General features: G+C 40.8%; 1 protein-coding gene across 1 annotated transcript in view; it reads right to left on the minus strand.

Moving 5' to 3' along the window:
* Positions 1 to 3,594: 3,594 nt before the first annotated feature.
* The window catches only part of camkk1 (calcium/calmodulin dependent protein kinase kinase 1), a 62,140-nt gene continuing 45,205 nt past the window's right edge, over positions 3,595 to 20,529 (minus strand). The window contains exons 9-17 of the mRNA XM_022745899.1: positions 18,165 to 18,253; positions 14,550 to 14,749; positions 13,095 to 13,148; positions 12,711 to 12,784; positions 10,793 to 10,880; positions 7,991 to 8,119; positions 6,394 to 6,497; positions 4,885 to 4,932; positions 3,595 to 4,468 (exon numbers count right to left, since the gene is read on the minus strand). Coding sequence (XP_022601620.1) covers positions 4,396 to 4,468; positions 4,885 to 4,932; positions 6,394 to 6,497; positions 7,991 to 8,119; positions 10,793 to 10,880; positions 12,711 to 12,784; positions 13,095 to 13,148; positions 14,550 to 14,749; positions 18,165 to 18,253 — 859 coding nt within the window. The 3' untranslated portion in view covers positions 3,595 to 4,395. The remainder of the gene's footprint in view (positions 4,469 to 4,884; positions 4,933 to 6,393; positions 6,498 to 7,990; positions 8,120 to 10,792; positions 10,881 to 12,710; positions 12,785 to 13,094; positions 13,149 to 14,549; positions 14,750 to 18,164; positions 18,254 to 20,529) is intronic.

The raw sequence follows: 20,529 nt of genomic DNA on the forward strand, positions 1-20,529 counted from the left end.
TGCAGGCGAGTGAGTACATTCAGAGAAATGCACAGGACGGCACGAGACTGACGTCCAGAAACACAGAGACAGCAGGCATCTTCAACACACACGTCAGGACAGTCACAGAAGACACAGCAGCGGTTCCAATCGTCCCTGACTTCGTATTATCTACAGACTCGCCTTCCCACAGTCCTGCTCCCATTTCCTCCTTTGGATATAATAATGACCTGAAATCATGACAAATTAGTCCTGTCACTCACTTCCTGTGCTGCAACTGGAAACCATTAATGTTTCTTCTGTGTTTCACTGCTGTAACTAAGCACAAAGCTGGAAAGATTTTTGAGTCTGCAACCTCTGCCAAATCCACTATGTTTTATACACCTGTATTCTGCATTGAGAGCAAACAGAGATGGAAAATTATGAGTTTTGGAGAGCAGCCAAAATGTGTAAGTTTTAGGATTCTCTACAAGGATAACCTGTGCTGTTTCAAAAGAATCATATATGTGACCACTAAGTTATACCCATTTAAAATGAATTAATCATGTGCTTGAAATTTAGCAGGCTCAATCAGCTGATTGAAAGGGTGTGCGCAGAAGTCAACTGCTTCAAGTGTTCAAGATGTAAACCTATAAAAAACAAACAAAAAAAGTAAAAAGTGTCCCAGGTTCAATCAGATATGTTACGTTGAAATTTAGTGAGGACTGGCAAAAAAAAAATGTATGAAATTCTTTTGTCTCTAGGTGGAAATGGGCGTGGCCTACATGGATCTATTGACAAATGCTGGACTAAGTTCAGGAATTACAAATGAAAAAACAAAAAATAAATAAATAAATAAAAATGCTTTATAGATGGCGGTGGATTCTGCACCAGTTCTCCATTCGCCCCAAAATGTAATTCATCATCTCTGAGGTAATAATTAATATGAAATAGCTTTTAAATAACCAGTTGGCTGGGTGCATGAAAAGAGGGTCCAAGCTGCTCCTGTGCTCTGATGAGATTTACAGTGTCTTAGCCTTATGCATCATTTCAGCAGTAAAACCCAGAGCTCCGCTGCCCCAGTCAGACACACACACACACACACACACACACACACACACACACACACACACACAATTCTGTCATCATATAGATATGCACAACGAAAACAGCTGTTCAAAACCAATCCTGTTGCTGCAGTTACAGCATTTTAACACAGACAGGAGAATAAGTTACTGGAAAAATGGAAACATATTTTGAGTTTCATAAGTAAAAATTCTCAAAAAACCACGCGGCAATGCTGTGACATGCAGATCGATAGCAAAGAGCAATGCCTCAAAAAAGCACAGGAGATCGTGAGAACATACCGATACACAGTAAATGTGGTCTTTTACAGGCGAACCACAGTTTTTCTCTTGATCATAAACTGTACAGTGCGTCATGGCTGGCAGGTATCAGTAGTGTTACATGTAATCACAATAATTTCAATATGTATCTGTAAGTGGAAAAGTGCAAATATTTAAATACAAGTAATGTTTGAGCTTAACTTTCAACAACTAAAACACGCGCACGAGGATGATTGGCCCGCGTGCATCCGACAGCAGGGGAACGAGCCAATAATGCACTGATGATTAAGACGACAACAATATTGCACCTCTGTCACTGACAAAACGTCTGTGCAGACACACACATGTAAAGCTGGCGACACCTAGGGTAAAAATGAATTCCTATAAGAACGAGTGTTACACCTTCAAAGCAAATAAAAATACAACACAACGTTTCAGACTTCATACTTTTTGGTTCGATCAGCCCTTCACTGAAGGTTACTCTGCAAACAGACAGGTGTACTTCACCTTACATCACCCTCATCACAGAGAAAACAAACACAAGCGTCACATCATCACATTAATGTCCACAACCCTTCACTTTAAACTGCACACTAAGACATTTTTAGACAGTTAGACAAAGATTTTCACGTATCTATTTTACCGACTGAATAATGCAATTAAAAACAGATATAAAGATCTTCATTCTCCCGCGTGATAACAAATGATTTCGATGCAATGATGCCCCCGCCTCTGTGAACATGTACAGCCCTAAACACAGAGGCTCAGTAGCAACGTGTGAAATGTTTTCCCACCAATCCATCTTCAGTCAGAGTCCTTCACTGAGACGGCACTGAAGTGGATGGGGATCTGTTGTTGTTGTTGTTGTTGTTGTTGTTTGTTGTTTGTTGTTTGTTGTTGTTTGTTGTTTGTTGGCAGCATGAGCCTAATCGTGATATTAAAATGCTCCTTTTCACTGCGGTTCAAGCGATGTGAGCGCTCTGCCCGCCAGCACGCTTCATTCAGATCAGGAGGAGAAAGACTCCGGAGTTATATAAACCTTTATCTGAGGCAGAGCTGCTGCGGAGGCACAAATGTTCTCATTGAGTTGAGTCGGCGGAAACAAAACAACCCACAGATTTTTTTTTTTTTTTTTAAGTTAGCCAACCACTTTGAATGGCAGACAAAGGACTCATATCTTACAAAATGTTCATTCATTCTTTTTTATTCGTCCTTAATCCCAACATTACTTTGCATGGCTCGTCAGCCAAGGCGAACTGATTGAGGACTGTGCAAAAAGGACTCAGGTGAGGAGGGGGTTACATTTTAAAACTGCATGACTTTCTGCACCATTAACATTTTATTTGGACTCTAACCTTAACTAAAAATATGTTCCCTACTGGGTTGGTGCAACTAGTTCAACAATTAATAACTAAAAAAAAAGGCAAAGCATGAAGAATGATAATGAATGAATTAAGGATAATGTAATGTCAATTTCAACCTTTATATATATGAATTAGCAATTTTTAAATTTAGCACAAAGATAATCAGCTAATTTTATATTAGGCATTTCATTTTTTTTCCTTTGTTTTTGTTGGAAAAAAAAAAAAAATTGTCCTTTGCACATGATGACGAACACCTGTATGACCCACTGTGTGAACTCATCTTTTTCTTTTTCTTTTTTTTTTTTTTAAAATTGGGATTGATTTAAATGAATCTTGAAATATAATTTTGGGTTATTAAAAATAAAATGTCAAAGTCTCAAAAAAGTCTGACTACCCTCCCCTCAACAAAAAGAAAACACGTGTAACCCCTCCCCCCTTTCTGACCTCCTCTCCCATCCTAATATTTTGTGTAGAGTCCCTTTGCCGTTGCACAACTTGATTCAATTTCATCTGCAAGAATGATCACTGATGTTTAACTTGGACAATGAGATTATTTATGCCTTTAAATCAGCTCTGCATCCATGAATGTTACTTAACAACGTCTAATGTGGCATAGACCGAAATGTGGACAATCTGAGCGGTTTACAGTCCTTTTTTCAGTCTGTTCACACTCGCCATCAAACAACATTCACTTTCAAATGCTCCATTTTCTGTCACAATGACCGAAACAGTACGATATGGAAGCAAAGTGACAGCGTTAGAGAACCACAATCATCAGACAAACAAACACAGAACACAGGAGGAGAAGAAGTGTGAGATTACTTCTAACAAAAAAATAATAATTACACATCACACAGCAGGAGAGTCACTTCGAGATGTGTTGAAGCATAAAAAAAAAAAAAAGCCTCTGCCCTTTCTGTGTGATCGCCCTCAGACGGCTGACTTCCTCTCCCTCCTGTCAGAGGAGCTCGACCAGGAAGGAGGAAGGACTTCAACCTTTATAACCTCGCTTCAAAATAAAAGCTATGGGTGGCACGTGTACAATGGGGCTGCGAGACGAGAGCACTGAAGACATCAATGTACAATATTAAAATGACTGATCACTGATCAGAAATCAAAAGCCCTGTACTTCGCTGAAGAGACAATACAGTGTCATTCACATGCGGGAGTCTGTGATGAGTGTCAGAGAGGAGTTTCTTTTCTCTTCATCAGCCTCTGACTGTGACAGGTGGCCGTGGACAGCCTGATGATGAGCCATAACTATTCACCATGCAAAAAACAAAAAACAAAAGAGTTTGACTCTTTTTTTTCCACATTACAGTGTAATACAAGCCGACGAACAGGTTCTCATCTTTTCCTGCAACAATAACGTGAACTGTGAACGATCCAGAGAACTGGCAGAGTTCCTCTCCTCGCTTCACTCATGCCAGTAAGTGGTTGAGCAGGTTAAACGAGCAACCTCCGCAGATCGAACACTCCACAGTGACCAAGGAAATTTTCAGGGTGAGAAAGGAAAGACTGGATGCAAAAACGAAAGCAAGCGCACAAGTCTGACTGCAAACACAAGCACTGTATCAGATTCAAAACCTTGAGTGTTTCCTCGGTGCACAGACGGAGAGGCCCGTAGTGAGTCACTGGTTTGGAGGACGAAGGGGTGAGTGCACAGTGGTTCAAGCAAAGGGACGTAAAGGGACGGAGTCCAAGACAAAGCTCTGCGGATGGGAGACTCAAGAGGAGGGCTCGTCTTCATGCAGGTCCTCCAGCTCTCCCTCTCTGGGTCCATCTCCTGTGCTGCACTTTCTGAGAGAAGAAATAAGAGAGAGAAAGATCAATACCATATACGCACAGTGAAGACAGAGATCTGAATGATGACGCTATTAAAAGCTTATGACTTCTCTCCTAATGCAGCACATTCAGAGAAGTTCTTTTTCCCTGTTTCCTACATGATGAATGTTAAAGACACAAAATGCTTTATCCATGAAACACAGAACTAAATGACAGCAGCAGGGAGACGACAAAACGCTCTGAGATTGAATGGGAGGGGCAGGGGGGACGGGGGGGGGGGGGGGGGGGGGGGGGGGGGGGGGGGGGGGGGGGGGGGGGGGGGGTTCCGATCACCCCTCATGATGGGGATAAGCAGGAGCTGAGGAGTCTAAGATGATGGCGGGCGCAGCGGCTGACAGACGGCGTGCCACACTGTACTGAGAGAGTGTTACCTGAGGGAGGGGTGAAGTTTTAAAGAGGGCCGGAAGGGCCACGAGTCCCTGCAGCACAGTGGGAGAAAAGATGGAGAAGTCACAGGTGAGAGGGCAAAGGTCACCTGAGGAGGTCAAAAACAAGGTTGCCGGTGGAGATGACCTCCCCCCTGCTAACCCCACCCACCACAACATGAAGGTCATTTTCTACATTTCAGTGTTAATGCTGAGATTGCCAGTCAACACTGATCATTGACAACTGATTAAACGCTTGAGTTACTGTTTCTAACATGAAGAACTGACCAGTTTTTCTGTTTCACACCGATATATAACATACAATCTCTTCTGAGACTCTGACGGAGCTTTTTCAAGGTCTGAAAACATTTTTGTGTGTGTGTGTGTGTGTTAGTGTGCGTTACAAATGGATGATCGGTACTTGAGGTAGGCAGGGAAAATCTAACTAATGGTGCTATTATTAAAAAATGTAGGACTGAATGTTTTTGGAGCTTGACCCGTATTAGGGATTATAAAACAGGATATCTTACTATCTGCTGTTTTGATTTGGATCACTCTTTTGTAAAATTGTCTCTTTATGATCCCTGACAGCGGAGTGCTCCATTAATCACTAAAATGAATAATCATTACCATTATTTTATGTTCTGAAACCTCTGCATAATTAGTATGAATATGAAATCATGTCCAGTTGCATCCTGTGATAAAGAAAAATTCTACTTGTCTTGTCCCCCCCCCCCCATCCTCCAGCAGGGGGCAGCGTTGCCTCAAACATACATGTCCTCTGAAAACACCTTTACCTTAGACAGCAGCTTCAGCTCTGACTGCTCAGACTGTAACGGAGGAAACCTCGACCTACATACAGAAGAAATCATCAAAAAGACGAAAAGACGCCCTCACAATAGGAGATTAGAGTCCGTTCCACATTCAGCACTACAGTAGTCCATCTTCATGACAGAGTCTGCTGGACACATAACACGGATTACTGTCCCAAGGACGCCGGCAGGACAGCAGGGAACAGCTATAGATGCTCCAATCTGCCCTCGGCTGTATTATGTTAAAACTGCATGATGGGATAGGACAATTGTTTCCAATCCATGTAACAGAAAATCCAAGGTCAGCCCGAGGCACTGGTGGATCTGTATCATTCTGTCTCACTCTAAATCTTTGTGCCCTTCAAAGCTGGAAGCAACACACAAAGAAACACTCAGAAAAGCTGTAAGCTCCACTGCATACAATGAAAGAATGAATTATGGTGCTATGGCAACACAAAGCAGCAGCTGCTGCCACAGGAATGAGTGCTAGTTAACCTGATACAGCAGAAAGAGGAGACAGGTGTGAAGTATCAATCTGTGTTACAATCTCAAGCAATCTCAGCAATAAGAGCCTGCGTGGTTTTAGTTTTGCTTTTCCCTTCACTGATAAGATTTGCAACCATTAAGTGTGTGAGTGAGGTGTGGACATATCTGGCTGCTGGACCGAGTGTGTGTGTGTGTGTGTGTGTGTGTGTGTGCTTACATGAGCAGGCTGCCGGGCGCAGACATGGACCTCTCCTCCCTCCTGCTCGGACATTCAAAGGGGTTACTGAAGGAGCGCTTCCTCAGCATGGCTTTTACCAAGATCTGAAACAGTCACAGAACACAGGACGGTTACCGGTGTGAGCAGTTTTGAGCTTGTGGTCGTGCGCGTGGAGAGTAGCTGGATTTACAAGCAACGTCATTGTGAGACTTGCGCGCAGGGGGTGAAGCAAAACAGAAGATCTGTGCTCTCATGGGGAAATCAACATGTTGTGTTTGTGCAATTAACTGCATGAGAAACTACAATCACCTCCTCGCGGTTGTCTGCCTCCTCCACTCAGACTAGTTATAGATTACATCTCTGTTTATCCAGAGTCGTATAAAATATCAACCATTTGTGTCAAATTTTGTCATGATTTCTGTGTGAAGTCTTGAGTAGGGGCTACAAAGTGTTTTGTGAGGTCACACTGACCTCGACCTTTGATCTTAGCTCTGCCATCAATAAGGCAGAAGCTGGTGTGGAGGAAACACTTGTTCTAAGGTAAGACAGCTCACACCTACAGTGTGTTTACATCTGTATGATCAATGATTTGATGATCACTTTGATGTGTGTTTAGAGCTTCAGTGTGCAACCATTGATCGAGCTGCAGACTGATGTGTGTGTGTGTGTGTGTGTGTGTGTGTACGTACACAGTATATGTAAGCTGTCTCGATACTGCAATGACACACTACGCCCCCACTCCCTTGACTGTTAAAAAGGTAAGGATCGACTGTAGTGAGAATTTCAAACGTGCTCCACTGCTGCACTGTGCGTGCCTTCGCCTGTGTGAGCACATCTCCACGGGTGTAACATTATAACATTTACGGGAGTCACACATCGCAGAATGTGGTTTCCTGTTTTCAGGGACGTGGTTCCTTCGCAGCAGCAACAACGGCAGCGAAATAACAGACTACAACATACTATTATGTACTATTATTGAATATCCCAGAGAAACGTGCAGTAAAAGTCGACATTAAGCAACAGATTCCCTCATTCAGCATCATCATCATAAGAACAGGCTAACTAACTACAAAGACAGTAATAACAATACACAACACACAACAGCAAGACCAAACCAAGCTGCTACAGTAACCAATCAAAAAACCACATCAGACAATAAAATCAAATAGTATTCCTGTCTATTTGAAGTTCTTCTGCACATTACATAAAACTCTTGTAGAACGGCCTCCGAATCAATTCCAGTATCATGATGGATGTTCATCCGGTGATTAACATCTGCAGCGTCAACACACTCCTCCTTTATCTCCTGCTCTCCTCTTGAATCACTCATAAAGTTAGTGCGTGGATGCAGCTGAAAAATAAATCAGGATTACCTGTTGCCCCCCTTTTATTTTCAAGATGTTAAAAAAAAAAACAAACGGGTACGAGTACAGGACTACAGCTGCAAACTGCAAACTGGGGCATCAAGGTGATTTTTCTTTCAGTGCTCAACAAAGAGAAGACACAACCTTGTCCTCGATTTGAACAGAGGAAGCAGCTACTCTGAGCGCTGCTGAATGAAGAGCTTGGTGAACAGGGGACACCCGGCGCGTCTTACCACTGCAGAGAGGCTGGGGACAAACTTGACTGAGTTCTGGATGTCCTCCTCGGTCACCTCCACCACAGAGCAGTGCTCCTCCTCCAGAGGCAAGGGGTCGGTACCGCCCTGGGTCACCCACTGGTCCATCTGAACACACACACACACACACACACACACACACACACACACACACACACACACACACACACACACACACACACACACACACACAACACACAACATAAAATAATCAAAATATTCAAAACAATCAGCCGGAGTTAGTTTGCATCTGAACATTTCTGTATTGTTTCATCTTTAAATTGTTGCAAAGGGCGACAGCCTTTTTGAATTAGGATGGAGCCTTCGTACTGCACAGCATGCAGACATTACATCGCTACCGAGCATTTTCTAAAGCAGGACATGTTTAGATTTATAAATGAGAATGTTCTAGCAGCCCAGCCGCCCTGTGTTTCGATTCATTTCATTATGCTCCAAAAATCCAAAAGCAACGACGTAAAAGCTGCTTGAGACAAATGCTCCATCAAACTGAACCAGCCCCAGTTGATTTTTATCCAAGTTGCTTCATTATTGATCACAGTGATTTGAATTCGAAGGCTGCAGATATTCTATATTTTCTTACTGCCATCAAAACAAATGGAAAGACCAAATACAAGTACGTCTGTCAATCAGTGCTTCCCGACTTTCATCTCCAGCCCTCTCATTCCTACTGCAGACATACTTTTATAAAAACAGGTCACTGGTGTACTGTATATACTTTCATTTTCAAAACAGCTGGGCACTGTAGTTTTTACCAAACGTTACTCAAACAGGAGGAAACTGTTTTTGTTGGGGACTATTTTCTGTCATGGATCAGGTGCTCTGGGTGGAGTAATGGTTTATCTGGGACTGACAAACCACAGTGTCTATGTTTATCATAATGAAGGAACATATCACCCAGTGTAAGGATCCACTGACGCACATATATATTTATGAATATGATCATTTCATTGGTCTTGTCATAGGATTCGTTGACGACATTGAGTATCTCTAGATTTATCCTTTAAAGTGCCTGCAGAGATTCATTCGCACGCTGCCTGGGAGGCTCTGACATCCAGAACATCATGAACATCACTGCTGCTTCTTCACAAATGAAGAACCAATCAATCAAAAATCCACACAATCCAGGAAGACAGCAGACGATCTGCAAACCTTTCAAATCAGTGAGCATCAATACGCATTGAGGAAAAAGCAATGGACAGATTTACCTGCCTGAACTTTCAAATCTCTTAAAGTTCGTTTTTATACAGTGACTCGACTTGAAGTGTGCTGTAATCATTTGACAATAATATAGGACACAGTGTAGTTCAGGGCTAAAACATGATTTTGCTTTGAATTAATTACATTTAAGTTGCATTTAATTAAACTGTAAAATAACGTGACTTTTTGTGACATTAAATCTTCAGTAAATGTAATTATCTCTATTGACTGAAGGGTTTTCTGAGTTTCTTCTCGTAACTTGTGTCAACTAAAAAGATGTGTTTGTGTGTTTGTGCACAAATTCATGCATGATCCCTCACAGCCTAATTACTACATCTCTTGTTCTATAAACACAAACAGAGTCTCTGGTGAGAAAAACCACTCACTGACACATGATCAGACTGTGTCATGGAAACACGGCGGGGAGTGGGGAATGTCATCTGTCCATGGCTGCTCCCGGACCTCCTTACCCCTCTAATACTGGCTGACTCAGTTTCAGCCCGGTCCTCCACGGGGACAGACAGGTTTCATCGTGCCCTGGAGCAACACAGCAAGTCTGATGAACCCTGCTCTATTTATCACAGTGAGGTCAGAGTCTCACCATCAATCAGTCTGATGATCTTGTGCGTTGGTGTCAGTGGAGCCAGAATGAGATTAACAACTTTCAGTCTCAGCCTCCTACTGTTTTTTATACGACTAAAATATGGTAAGAAATGCATTCCCTCTTCTCATCAGGGTACTTCACATCAAAATGTCAGCAGTGTTTTTTTTTGTGCAGTGGTCTACAATAGGCCTTCCATGGTGCACGGAGCTCTTCTGAGAAACACTTCATGTGTGTTCTTACATTAGAAATGAAACACAAGTGGGTGCTGACTGAAAATGAGGATCCTGGCTCCTGTTGATGCAGAGCATTATATTTTTCACTGCGAGAACTGTTGCATGTGTGTTTGTGTGCCTATTAAAACTTTACATCCAATATGCCTATCGACTTACAAATAGCACTGTAGCACAGTGAGGTTCAGTCCCCTGGGCTTATTTCTAAAAGTACTAAGTACTGACCTTATTAGCTTAAAACCTGAGAGAGGGGGGACAAACGGTCTCGCTGTCCCTCCTACACTGTAGCCAGTGGTTTGTGCAAAAAAGACATGTATGATGTCTGACAGCCTAATCTTGTCTTGTTGTATAAACAGTCTCTGGTGAGAAAACCACTCACTGACATGATCAGACTGTCATGGAAACACGGTGGGGAATGTCGTCTGTCCACGTCTGCTCCTGAACCTCACCTACCCCTCTACCCCAGTCCTCCGCACGGACAAACAGGTTTCATCATGCCCTGGAGCAACACAGCATGTATGACGAACCCTGCTCCATGTATCACAGTGAGGTCAGAGCCAGACGAGCCAATCGCTGCAGAGAGAAGCGCATTCCTGTCGTGTGTGTGAACATCGACGGTGAAATCCTCTTGCAATGACTGTGTTCAACTCAGCTGCCTGTCATCCTGAACAATAAGTGACCGACCCCAAGGTCTCGTTCCACAGCTGCTTTGCTCTCTCTCTACGTTACCTTGATCTCAGGGATGGTGATCCTGGTGTCTGGGTTCTTATCCAGCATCCGCAAGATCAGAGTCCGCAGCTCTTCACTGATGTTTGGTCTGCATGAAACAACATGATAATGACACAGAACAAGATTTGAGGCCCATGTAAAGTAGAGAATGTATACCAAAGCCATTCATGGTCCTGTTTAGACCCAAGGGTCAATATATACAGACTTGGATCAAACTTTCTGAACTGGGCCACTGGAGGGAGGGAGGCTGTGTGTGTGTGTGTGTGTGTGTGTGTGTGTGTGTGTGTGTGTGTGTGTGGATCAGTGGACCAGGGGGGAAATACAGAGAGTGAAACTAAGTTGAATGAATATGATTTATTTATGGAAAATAAACAAACAATAATTTGTTGATGCTGCCGTCCGTCCGTCCCTCCCAGTCTTGTGGATGTGATATCTCAGTAACGCCTCGAGGGAATTTGGCACAAAGGACTCAAGGGTGAACTGATTCGATTTTGGTGGTCAACACAAAAAACGTTTTTGGCCATAACTCAAGAATTCATGCATTATTATGATTAAATATAACACAAATGTCTATTAAGGAAAAAATGATTCAACTCTGTAACTCAGGAACAGAAGTGGAGATTGACCGTGTCTCCTGCAACTGGACTGGTTGGTGGACATATGTTATATAAGCTTTCCTCTTTTATGTTTCAGTGTTACACCATGGGTACTTTTAATGTTGACGCTGTGAATTAAGTTTTTAAAAAAAAAATCTTCTAAAACAAATTATAGCAGTGAGTCCTAACCAGGGCTGCTGTAGCCCCAAGGGCTAACTTCTCCTGCTGCGTGGAAAGACTGCGGAGTAGCTCAACTTATTCAAAACAAAGTAGAAAAGCATATCCTCAGCATATTAAGTCTGTCAGTCAGTCAGTCAGTCATTAACATGTGTTGTGATTGAGAGGGAGTTAGCAAGCAAGCGATTAGCTAAAAGTAATGGATAAAGGTGGTTAACTAGATAACTTCATGGAACTTGAATTACTTAACAAATGAAACAGTTAGCTAACCAATAAACGGTCAAAATAAGCAGCTAAAAGCAACAAATAAACGGTTAGCTAGGTAAGTTTATGCTAACGCTACTAGATAGATAGATAGATAGATAGATAGATAGATAGATAGATAGATAGATAGATAGATAGATTCTCATAATGGCAGTAGCAACATTAACTGCACTACACCTTCAGTGTAATGACTCCATCAGAGCTGACAAGAAGGCGCCACTAACTGTCATTGATATGTGCAGTGTGGAGATGATTTCATTAGTTGGTGTGCTATTCTGTTCTGACGGAGGGTGGTGTTTAATGAATGAGCTGCTTTCCACACAGCCGGAGTCTCTTGAGCCCGCCGGGGGAAGACACTTTCATTACTGATATGACCCCCCCCCACACTGACACACACTCCAACTGCCACTCACAGGCCTTTCACACATGCTATGTTTATACTTCATCAGTCTATCACCACAGCCAGCCTCTTCCTGGCTTTTTTATCTCTTGTTCTCTCTTTTCTGGTCTGTATTATTCACCCGACAAGACCTCCATGTTTTTCTTTAACCTTTCGGGGGGAAGGAAGATAGGGGAAGCACAGCAGCTTGTATGTGTCCAGGCTGCTGATGCCCCCTGCTTTTTTCTTTTTCAATGCTTGTTTTGATCACACGCCGGTGACATTTACTGTGTGCTGGCACCGACTGACTGCTGCGTAAAACTATTCACATTTTTGTAGGTGCAATTTGTAACCGGAGAGGAGAACAAAATGGTTTTGCGATCGGAGATGCAGATTAGAAGATGGCAATCGGCGAAGACGGTGACTACAGCTGTGGACAGGAGGTGGCGGGAACGTCACCGCTGTCTCTTTTAATAAAGGGAAGGGAGAGAGATGGACTCACGTTTCTGAGAAGTCCACAGGCTTGGTCCTTATCTTGTTGTGCAAAGCCAATATGTACTCATCAATAAATGGGCACTGCAGGTGAAGCAGAAGAAAGCGAGGGAAAAACACAAGGAAGGAACATTGAATTACTACTGTGCCGGGGAAAATCTGTATCCCTGAAGACGACAGAGGAAAAAAAAAACACACACACACAACAGCAGCTTCTGCAGTATGACACATAAAGCAAAACCGATGCTACAGAGTGTTCCTACTAAAGTGCCACTCGGTGCTGTTTACAAGCATCGGAGTCTGTGAAATGAACATTTTCCTAGCCTTTACCGTTAACCTTTCGTGAGCAAAGATTCTGATATGTGACCGAGGGGCAGAAACTGTGCGTACTTGCCTTCCCAAAGACGAAACAGTAGAGAGTGACTCCCATGGCCCACACGTCCAGAGCCTGTGAGAGAGTGGCAGTAGTGACGTTAAATGCGACATAACGACATAACAGACTGCACAACTATACTTTTAGAAACACACTGAAACGATCCGAACACCTGCTCATGTAAAAAAAAAACAAAAAAACACTGAGACCTAAATCAATATAGACTGCCTACTGTGATTTATGAGACATTTTTCAGCTTATTTTCTGGGGCCGTCTACCATCAGACACCTTAGAGATGGATGTGTATGATCAGCAGAGGCAGAACGACTATCCATCAGGCTTGTAGTTCCTCTCCGCTATTCTGTATGACTAACTAACGCCCTAATGGCCCGATGTACGACTGGGACTGAGGGATTAACTGATTGAGTGTCAGATGTTAAATATTTCACTGATGACTTAAACTTCAAATCAAATCACAAATGTTGATGAATAATGGACACAGAGCTGTTCGGAACATGGCTACAACAAATCCAAATCAGGAAGAGAGCAGGACTAATCAGAGAAAAAGCGGCCCGTTAACACAGCATATACTTCTCGGAGCCTCGGGGAAACAGTGGGCCGAGACACTTGAAGTGCTCCTACATCCTGATAGCATTTTGTCTGCAATCAAACATTCTATTCTGACCCCTCTTTTATAGACATGCAACTTCCTTCCAGGAGCACATCCATCAGTCTGCCTTCGGTGATTACCACCGCAGAAAGGAACACGACCTGTACCAATCATGCTGGATATGAATAGGATGTCGGGGGTTGAGAATCGAGGCTTTGTTGTTACTTGTTCATAAATCAGCAGGTAGGCTTGATTCACAAGCCTCAAAAAAAAAAAAAAAAAAAAAAAAAAAAAAAATCACTCATACTGAAAAACTGAAAATGGAGGAATTACGTCAATGAGTTCTTTCAGTTGCAATAAAAAAATTAAAGCTTTGCGACAACATGGTTTTCAAATAATGTGGATTTAGTGTGGAGGCAGGAGGTATTCACTTCCAGCATCATGGAAGAGTGGCAGGTTGTCCTTGACAAACATGACTGATCATTGCTCGACCTTCAAAGCAGCAACACTTCTGTATAATGATGTGAATCATCGCCGAATCAATAACAGATATGTAAAACTAACAGCCTTGTTCCATTTCTTTACTCTGGTAATGCCTTTGTTTTCTGCAGCATCCTCGTTACTAATGCCAGCTAACACAAAGGGGAAACGACTGACAATGGCAATTAGCTCCTCAGATTAGCGGGCCAGCAAAGGTCTGAAATCTCATCTTGGTTTATTGGTTCTCATTTTCAAATCATGTGGTTAAGGCTTATGCCAGCACCTGCAGCTGCTGTAATCACATCAGTTAAAACTCACGCACACACACATCACACGAGCACAGATGAAGCACTTTGCATTCATATATGAAAGTAAGGTTAACTCACCTTTCCGCTGAAGCTCTTGCGCTGATCTGACAAGGTCTCTGGTGCCATGAAGGCGGGAGTGCCGGCTGTGCTGGACAGCAAAGCATCGTTGCCCTCAAACTGGTTGCTGACCCCAAAGTCTGCTATCTTCACATGGCCGTCATCCCCAAGTAACAAGTTAGAAGGCTTGATGTCCCGGTGGACAATCTTCTGGTAGTGCACTGAGGACAAAGAGGGCGTCGTTAGTCTGATTTTTTAAGAGCTACTATAATAAAAACCAAACAAACAACATCCTGATGATTTTGTTATTCTTGGACTGTGGTGAGCAGTGCGGCTAAAAAAAACAAAACAAACTCAAGCAGTATCTAAAAGGTTTATTCTCAGGGGGAAGTTTGAATGAACTCCGTAAATTTTTATGGCGCTCTGCTGCAGAGTAGAGTTTGATATCTCTATTTCTCTATCTACATGTCTGTATTTCTTTTTTTTTTTAATTTATTTATTTTTTCAGGCTTTTTGTGCCTTTATTGACAGTGCAGTAGAGAGACAGGAAATGGGGAGGCAGAGATAGGGGGAGTGACATGCAGCTAAGGGCTGTCCGATGCGGGACTCGAACCGGGGCCGACTGCAGCGAGGACTGTAGCCTCTACACATGGAGCGGATGCTCATCCAACTGAGCTACTCGACGCCCCATGTCTGTATTTCTTATTGAAACACCGTGTCATGGAGCAAGATGGTGCTAGTATGACAGACAAAAAAATGACATGTATTCACAGTATGAATGAATGAATAAATAAATAAATAAATAAATAAATACAGACTCACATGATTAAATTAAGAAACGTAAATATATATAAAAACACATTTTTCATTACCAAAACATATTTAAAAGAAGATATTCCTTCATTAGGACGTGTGCAGTGTCACAGCAGCAAAGTACGAGACAGTACAAGAAAGACAAACTGTAAAATGTGAAAAATATTAAGATAAAATAGCAGCACATGAGGTATTTGATTATTTATTTATGCACTTATTTAATTATTTAGTTATTTTTTGTCCTTCATAATTATCAGATTGTTAACACAGATGGATTAACGTCTCAGGAGCATTTTACTGATGTAGATGGTCGGGGCGGAGCAAGTTTAAACTAGTTTATACATAGTTCAGTTGTTTAGTTATTATTATTATTTGCTTTTTTTTGTGGATTTTTTAACTTTAATCTGATGCCATGTGAGAAGTTTAGTGGACATGACTCCGACCAGACAGAGGGTGTCAAAAGCCAAACAGGTTGACAACTGTTCAGCTCATCACGTGGTTTGTAACCAGTAACTCCAGCTGTCAGATAAATGTAGTGAAGTACAAGTACAATATTTCCCTCTGAAATGCAGTGAAGGAGTGTAAATACAAAGAAGCAATAAATGGAAATACTCAGGTAAATGTACTTCCACTATACCACTGCAGCTGAGCACATGTTTATCATATAATACACACACTACTGAAACATTTACTTCCATTCATATCATATTAAAATGAACCATGTGTCTAATAAAGGTGCATGTCAGTTGTCATTCTGATGTACAGTATAAGTGAGACACAGGGATCTGTAATTTAAAAAAAAATAACATATAGTTAAGAAATGATTGTTTGACCTCTGTCTGATTGCTGCAGTGTCAGAATGATGTGAAGCAACTTCAGGTCATCTGAAACCGAAAGTTAAGTGCATGTCTATGCCTTAACACTCAGCAGCCGTCTGGAGCTAAGCCCTCGACGCCTCACTGATTGGATAAGTGCTGCCTTCTCGTCTGAAGAGGTCTTATTAAAACCATGAAGTACTTTACTTATTAAAGGCCTTGGCAATTAAACATTGTTAGCTCTGATAATGCTCAAATTAAAACACACAACATCAGTGACCTAAAGAATGACCACTGAGGTTTAGAATTCAGGATAATTCAGGTTTTAAAAAGGAAAAGCTATTTCACTTTCACTACACTGGAGTCCATCAAGAGACAATCATACACTGACCTCTGTGGTTTGTTATGGAAGCCTCTAAATGTTCTATATCAAATGAATGAAAAAGTAGTTTTAACTATAATATAATTAAAACAACTCAAGATGCTAATTTATCATTCCTATTTTCATTATAAGAATTACAGGAGTTTATTTTTATTTCATAATGTCACTTTTCATGACAGCAGTCATGACCTTTCAGCCTTTCAGCCCCCTGAAGTTTGAACCGAGCGCTGCTCCTCAGAGAGAGTCTGTCTCTGTCACACAAGAATTTCAATAATATTCTGTAAACAATAGCAAACCAGACTTTTTGAAAAACGGTCAGTACCACTCAGCTTATTAATTCGGCAGTTAACACTTCATAAATCAGAAATAAACAATCACAAACAATAACAGTTAGAACAGTTTTCGTATGTTGATGCAGGCTCACTATTTGGCAAGGTTAATTTAATGCTTGATACTTATTAATCTTAATGATTAATCACTGAGTATTTTAGTATTTATAACTGGTAAAAGGAGCCCTATTGTAAAGTGTGAAACATCACCAATTATTAATGAGTTACTATAAGGCTCCTTTTACCACTTATAAATAATAGTAACTCATTAATAAATTAGTAAGATTAATGAGAAGCAAGCATTACCTTAATCATGCCAATTAGTGAGGCTGCATCGATGTATGAGAACTGTTATAACTTGTTTATAATTCTTTATTTTTGATTTATAAAGTGTTAACAACCAAGTGAATAACCTTATCATAAACCAAGTCCTTTAAAAGGGTCGTCTTATTGTGAAGTGATACCAAAAGGTCTATAATGAAATAAAGTAGTATCAAATTAAAATCTGTTATTACGGAAATGAAAGACGAAATTTCGTCACAATGATTTGAGTTTTAATAATTTCTTCAATTATGCAGTAAATTGTTGGTTCATTTCTATATTTCACAGAATTAATTCATATGATTATTTGTTTCATAATTTGTTTTTTATTCATTTAATATTGAACACATGCTGGTTGCATAGTTCGTAGTCATCAGTTATTACTCTATTTATATGAATATACTCCTCATACTCCTACACAGTCCACGGTTATAATTTTTATGAGGGTCGGCAATAAAAAGTAAAGTGATGAGAAAGTTGCTTTTCCGCCAGAGGGACATGGTTCCTCCGCCCTGCTGATTTGCCTTTGAGCGGGAAATGTAACTGATCCTCAAATGTGACCTACGACTCCTGAGGTGTATGAGGTGTAACCACTCCAAAAAAAAAAAAAAAAAAAAAAGTGGAAATACTGAAAGTGTGTGATGAGTCTCTGGACCCCAGAGCTCAGAAAGAGGCAGCATTGATCACTAATGATTGGGCTTATAGCCAAGTAAAATTGATCCAGTGCAGCAAATGAGGACACAGCTGGTGAAAAAAACAATCTGAACAGAGGCTCGATACTGATGAGGTGGACAGCACACAACTGCAGCCAGACCCCAGGGGCATGGAAACAGGGCGGGGAACACTTTGTTCCTTCAGGAGAATACTATCATATCAGCAGAGCAGCGAGAGAGCTCACAGCAGTCCACATGTTTCTGCTTTTACATCATAAGGTTTATCATAAAGAGAAAATCTAATGCTTTCATAAGATACTTACAGTACTCTATGCCCAGGATGACGTCTCTGAAGTATAACCTCGCCTGCTCCTCTGACAAAGGATTGTCCGCTGGCACTTCCATCACTGGACTGCAAATCCACACAGGCAGAGTCATGGTGGCGTAGAAAAGACACAGACAAACAGACAGTGAAGCAGACAAATCCACAGATTATGAGTGTCAGTCTTTTCATTAGCACTGGAATTTGACTCCAAATGTGAAGACATTCAAATGGGAAACACATGTAAACAGACATTACACGTCCTGATCAAACAGCACTGATACTCACAGTCTCACAGTCAAGACCGTCTTTGTATGAATCAGAAAGGCAACAGCAAGAGTCTCAGTTTGACTCTCTCAGGCTGTAAATAGAGCACTTAATCAAATCACTTTTAGAGAGAAGCTATAACCCCTTTCACTACGTATCAATATCAATATTATTATTATATATATTCAGCCTGCCTTAAAAGGGAATTAACTCCAGCTAACTCCACCTTTACCCACAGAGATATGAACACAAAAGGATTCATGCCATTTGATCATGGCCATATAAAGTTCCTAGGGGCCCTGGGGCAAAAATGTGTTGTTTGGCCCCTATTGACCCCCAGAGACTAACAAGCACAATAAAGCTTAAATGGTTGGTCGATTGACAGATACTGAGTTGGCAACATTTCTGATAATTGACAAATTGTTTGTCATTTCTAAAATTCACTGGTTGCAGCTTCTCAGGTTTGACAGCTCGCACAGACAGTGAACTCAACATATTGAGGTTTTTGACAGCTGCTCACACAGAGCAAGACATTTGAAGATCTTGGGCTTCAGGGAATAATATTCTCTGACATTTTATATATTAAATAATCAACTAATTATTAAAATAATCAGTGGTTGCAGCCTTACAGTTCATCTGTGTTATATTACTGCCTTGCCCGAGGTTTCCCGTGTGTTAATTTAAAATTGAAGCAATTTGGTGAAATAACTTTACAGCAACTGAGCTCAATGTTAATTAAAATAATTAAGGTCGTAAAACTAGATCTTAGCACAGGGTCAGTGTATAAGACTGGCGACCAGGAGGGCCCCTCTCTTGATACTGTATGCAAACAATGAATAAATGGTTCATCACACTATAAAACACCACAGTGGAGCAGGTATTAGGACATTTTTAAGTGTTAATGTATTTGTTAACTGAAAGTTCTTCTATGCAGTTAAAGTGAAACTACCAAAGGAATATTAAACAAAGTGCTTTTTTAACATTTATGTGTCACGAACACACTGTACTGTATAAAAATGACAGTGTGAGTGTGTAGAGAAGGACTGTGATAAAGAAAGCAAACTTTAACTGGAAGTTCACTAAACAAGGACAGAAAAAAACTGAAAACAGAAACAACAGGTTCCTTCAGTGTTTATAAAATCATAATTCCTCACTATGATTTTATGGTTTGTAGTAAAGTAATGAATGACATTTACATTAGTTTCTAATGTCCTGGTATGAATGGATATAATTTAATCTTTAAATAAATGATAACATAAGATATTTGTATATTAGCTAAAGACAATTTTACATGTTATAACAGTTAAAATCTTAAATGATGTAAATCTACTTAAGAATTACAGCTTGACACACTGAGTTATCAACCATTCACTAGCTATTTCTTATCGATAGTTATAGATATATAAGTTATAGATAAGTAATAACATAATAATATAATAATATAGTGCCCTAACTATTCATTGATTGTTTATTTACTGCTGCCTTTACATGTTAAATGGGGGTTTAATGTGACCATTGTTTCATTTAATTAGCTGAACCTTTATTCATAGGATGGCATGAGAAATGAAAAATACCCATAACAATTCCCCAGAGCCTGAGGTCACGTACGTGTGCAGCTTGTTTTGTCCGACCAACAGTCTAAAACCAAAACATATTCAATTTACAATGATGAAAAAAAATCAAATCCTCACATTTGAGAAACTGGAACCAGCTGATGCTTGAAATCCTACTGCAGTAGCAATAAATATAATAGTAAAAGCTATCATAGTACTAATACTAATAACACTGTTGGCTGTGGTAGAACCAGTTGTTGCGTGGCAACAGAAACACTTTTAGTTGCATCCGATGTATAAAAGAAGAAAAAAAAAGTGATTATTTATATGAGTAGCAGAAGACAGATTAATAGCAGCTGTATTAATCAGCTCAGCTGTCTATCATCTTCCTCCTGGGGGCAATAAGAGAGCAAACTCTCTCTCTCATTATAAACAGCCAACAAATAGCAAATAGAGCATATCTTCCCATTAAAAGGACAATATAACTTATCTATACACAAATGTGTGAAATGATACCAGCTACTCCCTCCCACCTCCATTCAATTA

The sequence above is a fragment of the Seriola dumerili genome, unplaced genomic scaffold (assembly GCF_002260705.1).
Source record: "Seriola dumerili isolate Sdu_G_001 unplaced genomic scaffold, Sdu_1.0 BDQW01000091.1, whole genome shotgun sequence".
In the NCBI taxonomy this organism is placed as follows: domain Eukaryota; kingdom Metazoa; phylum Chordata; class Actinopteri; order Carangiformes; family Carangidae; genus Seriola; species Seriola dumerili.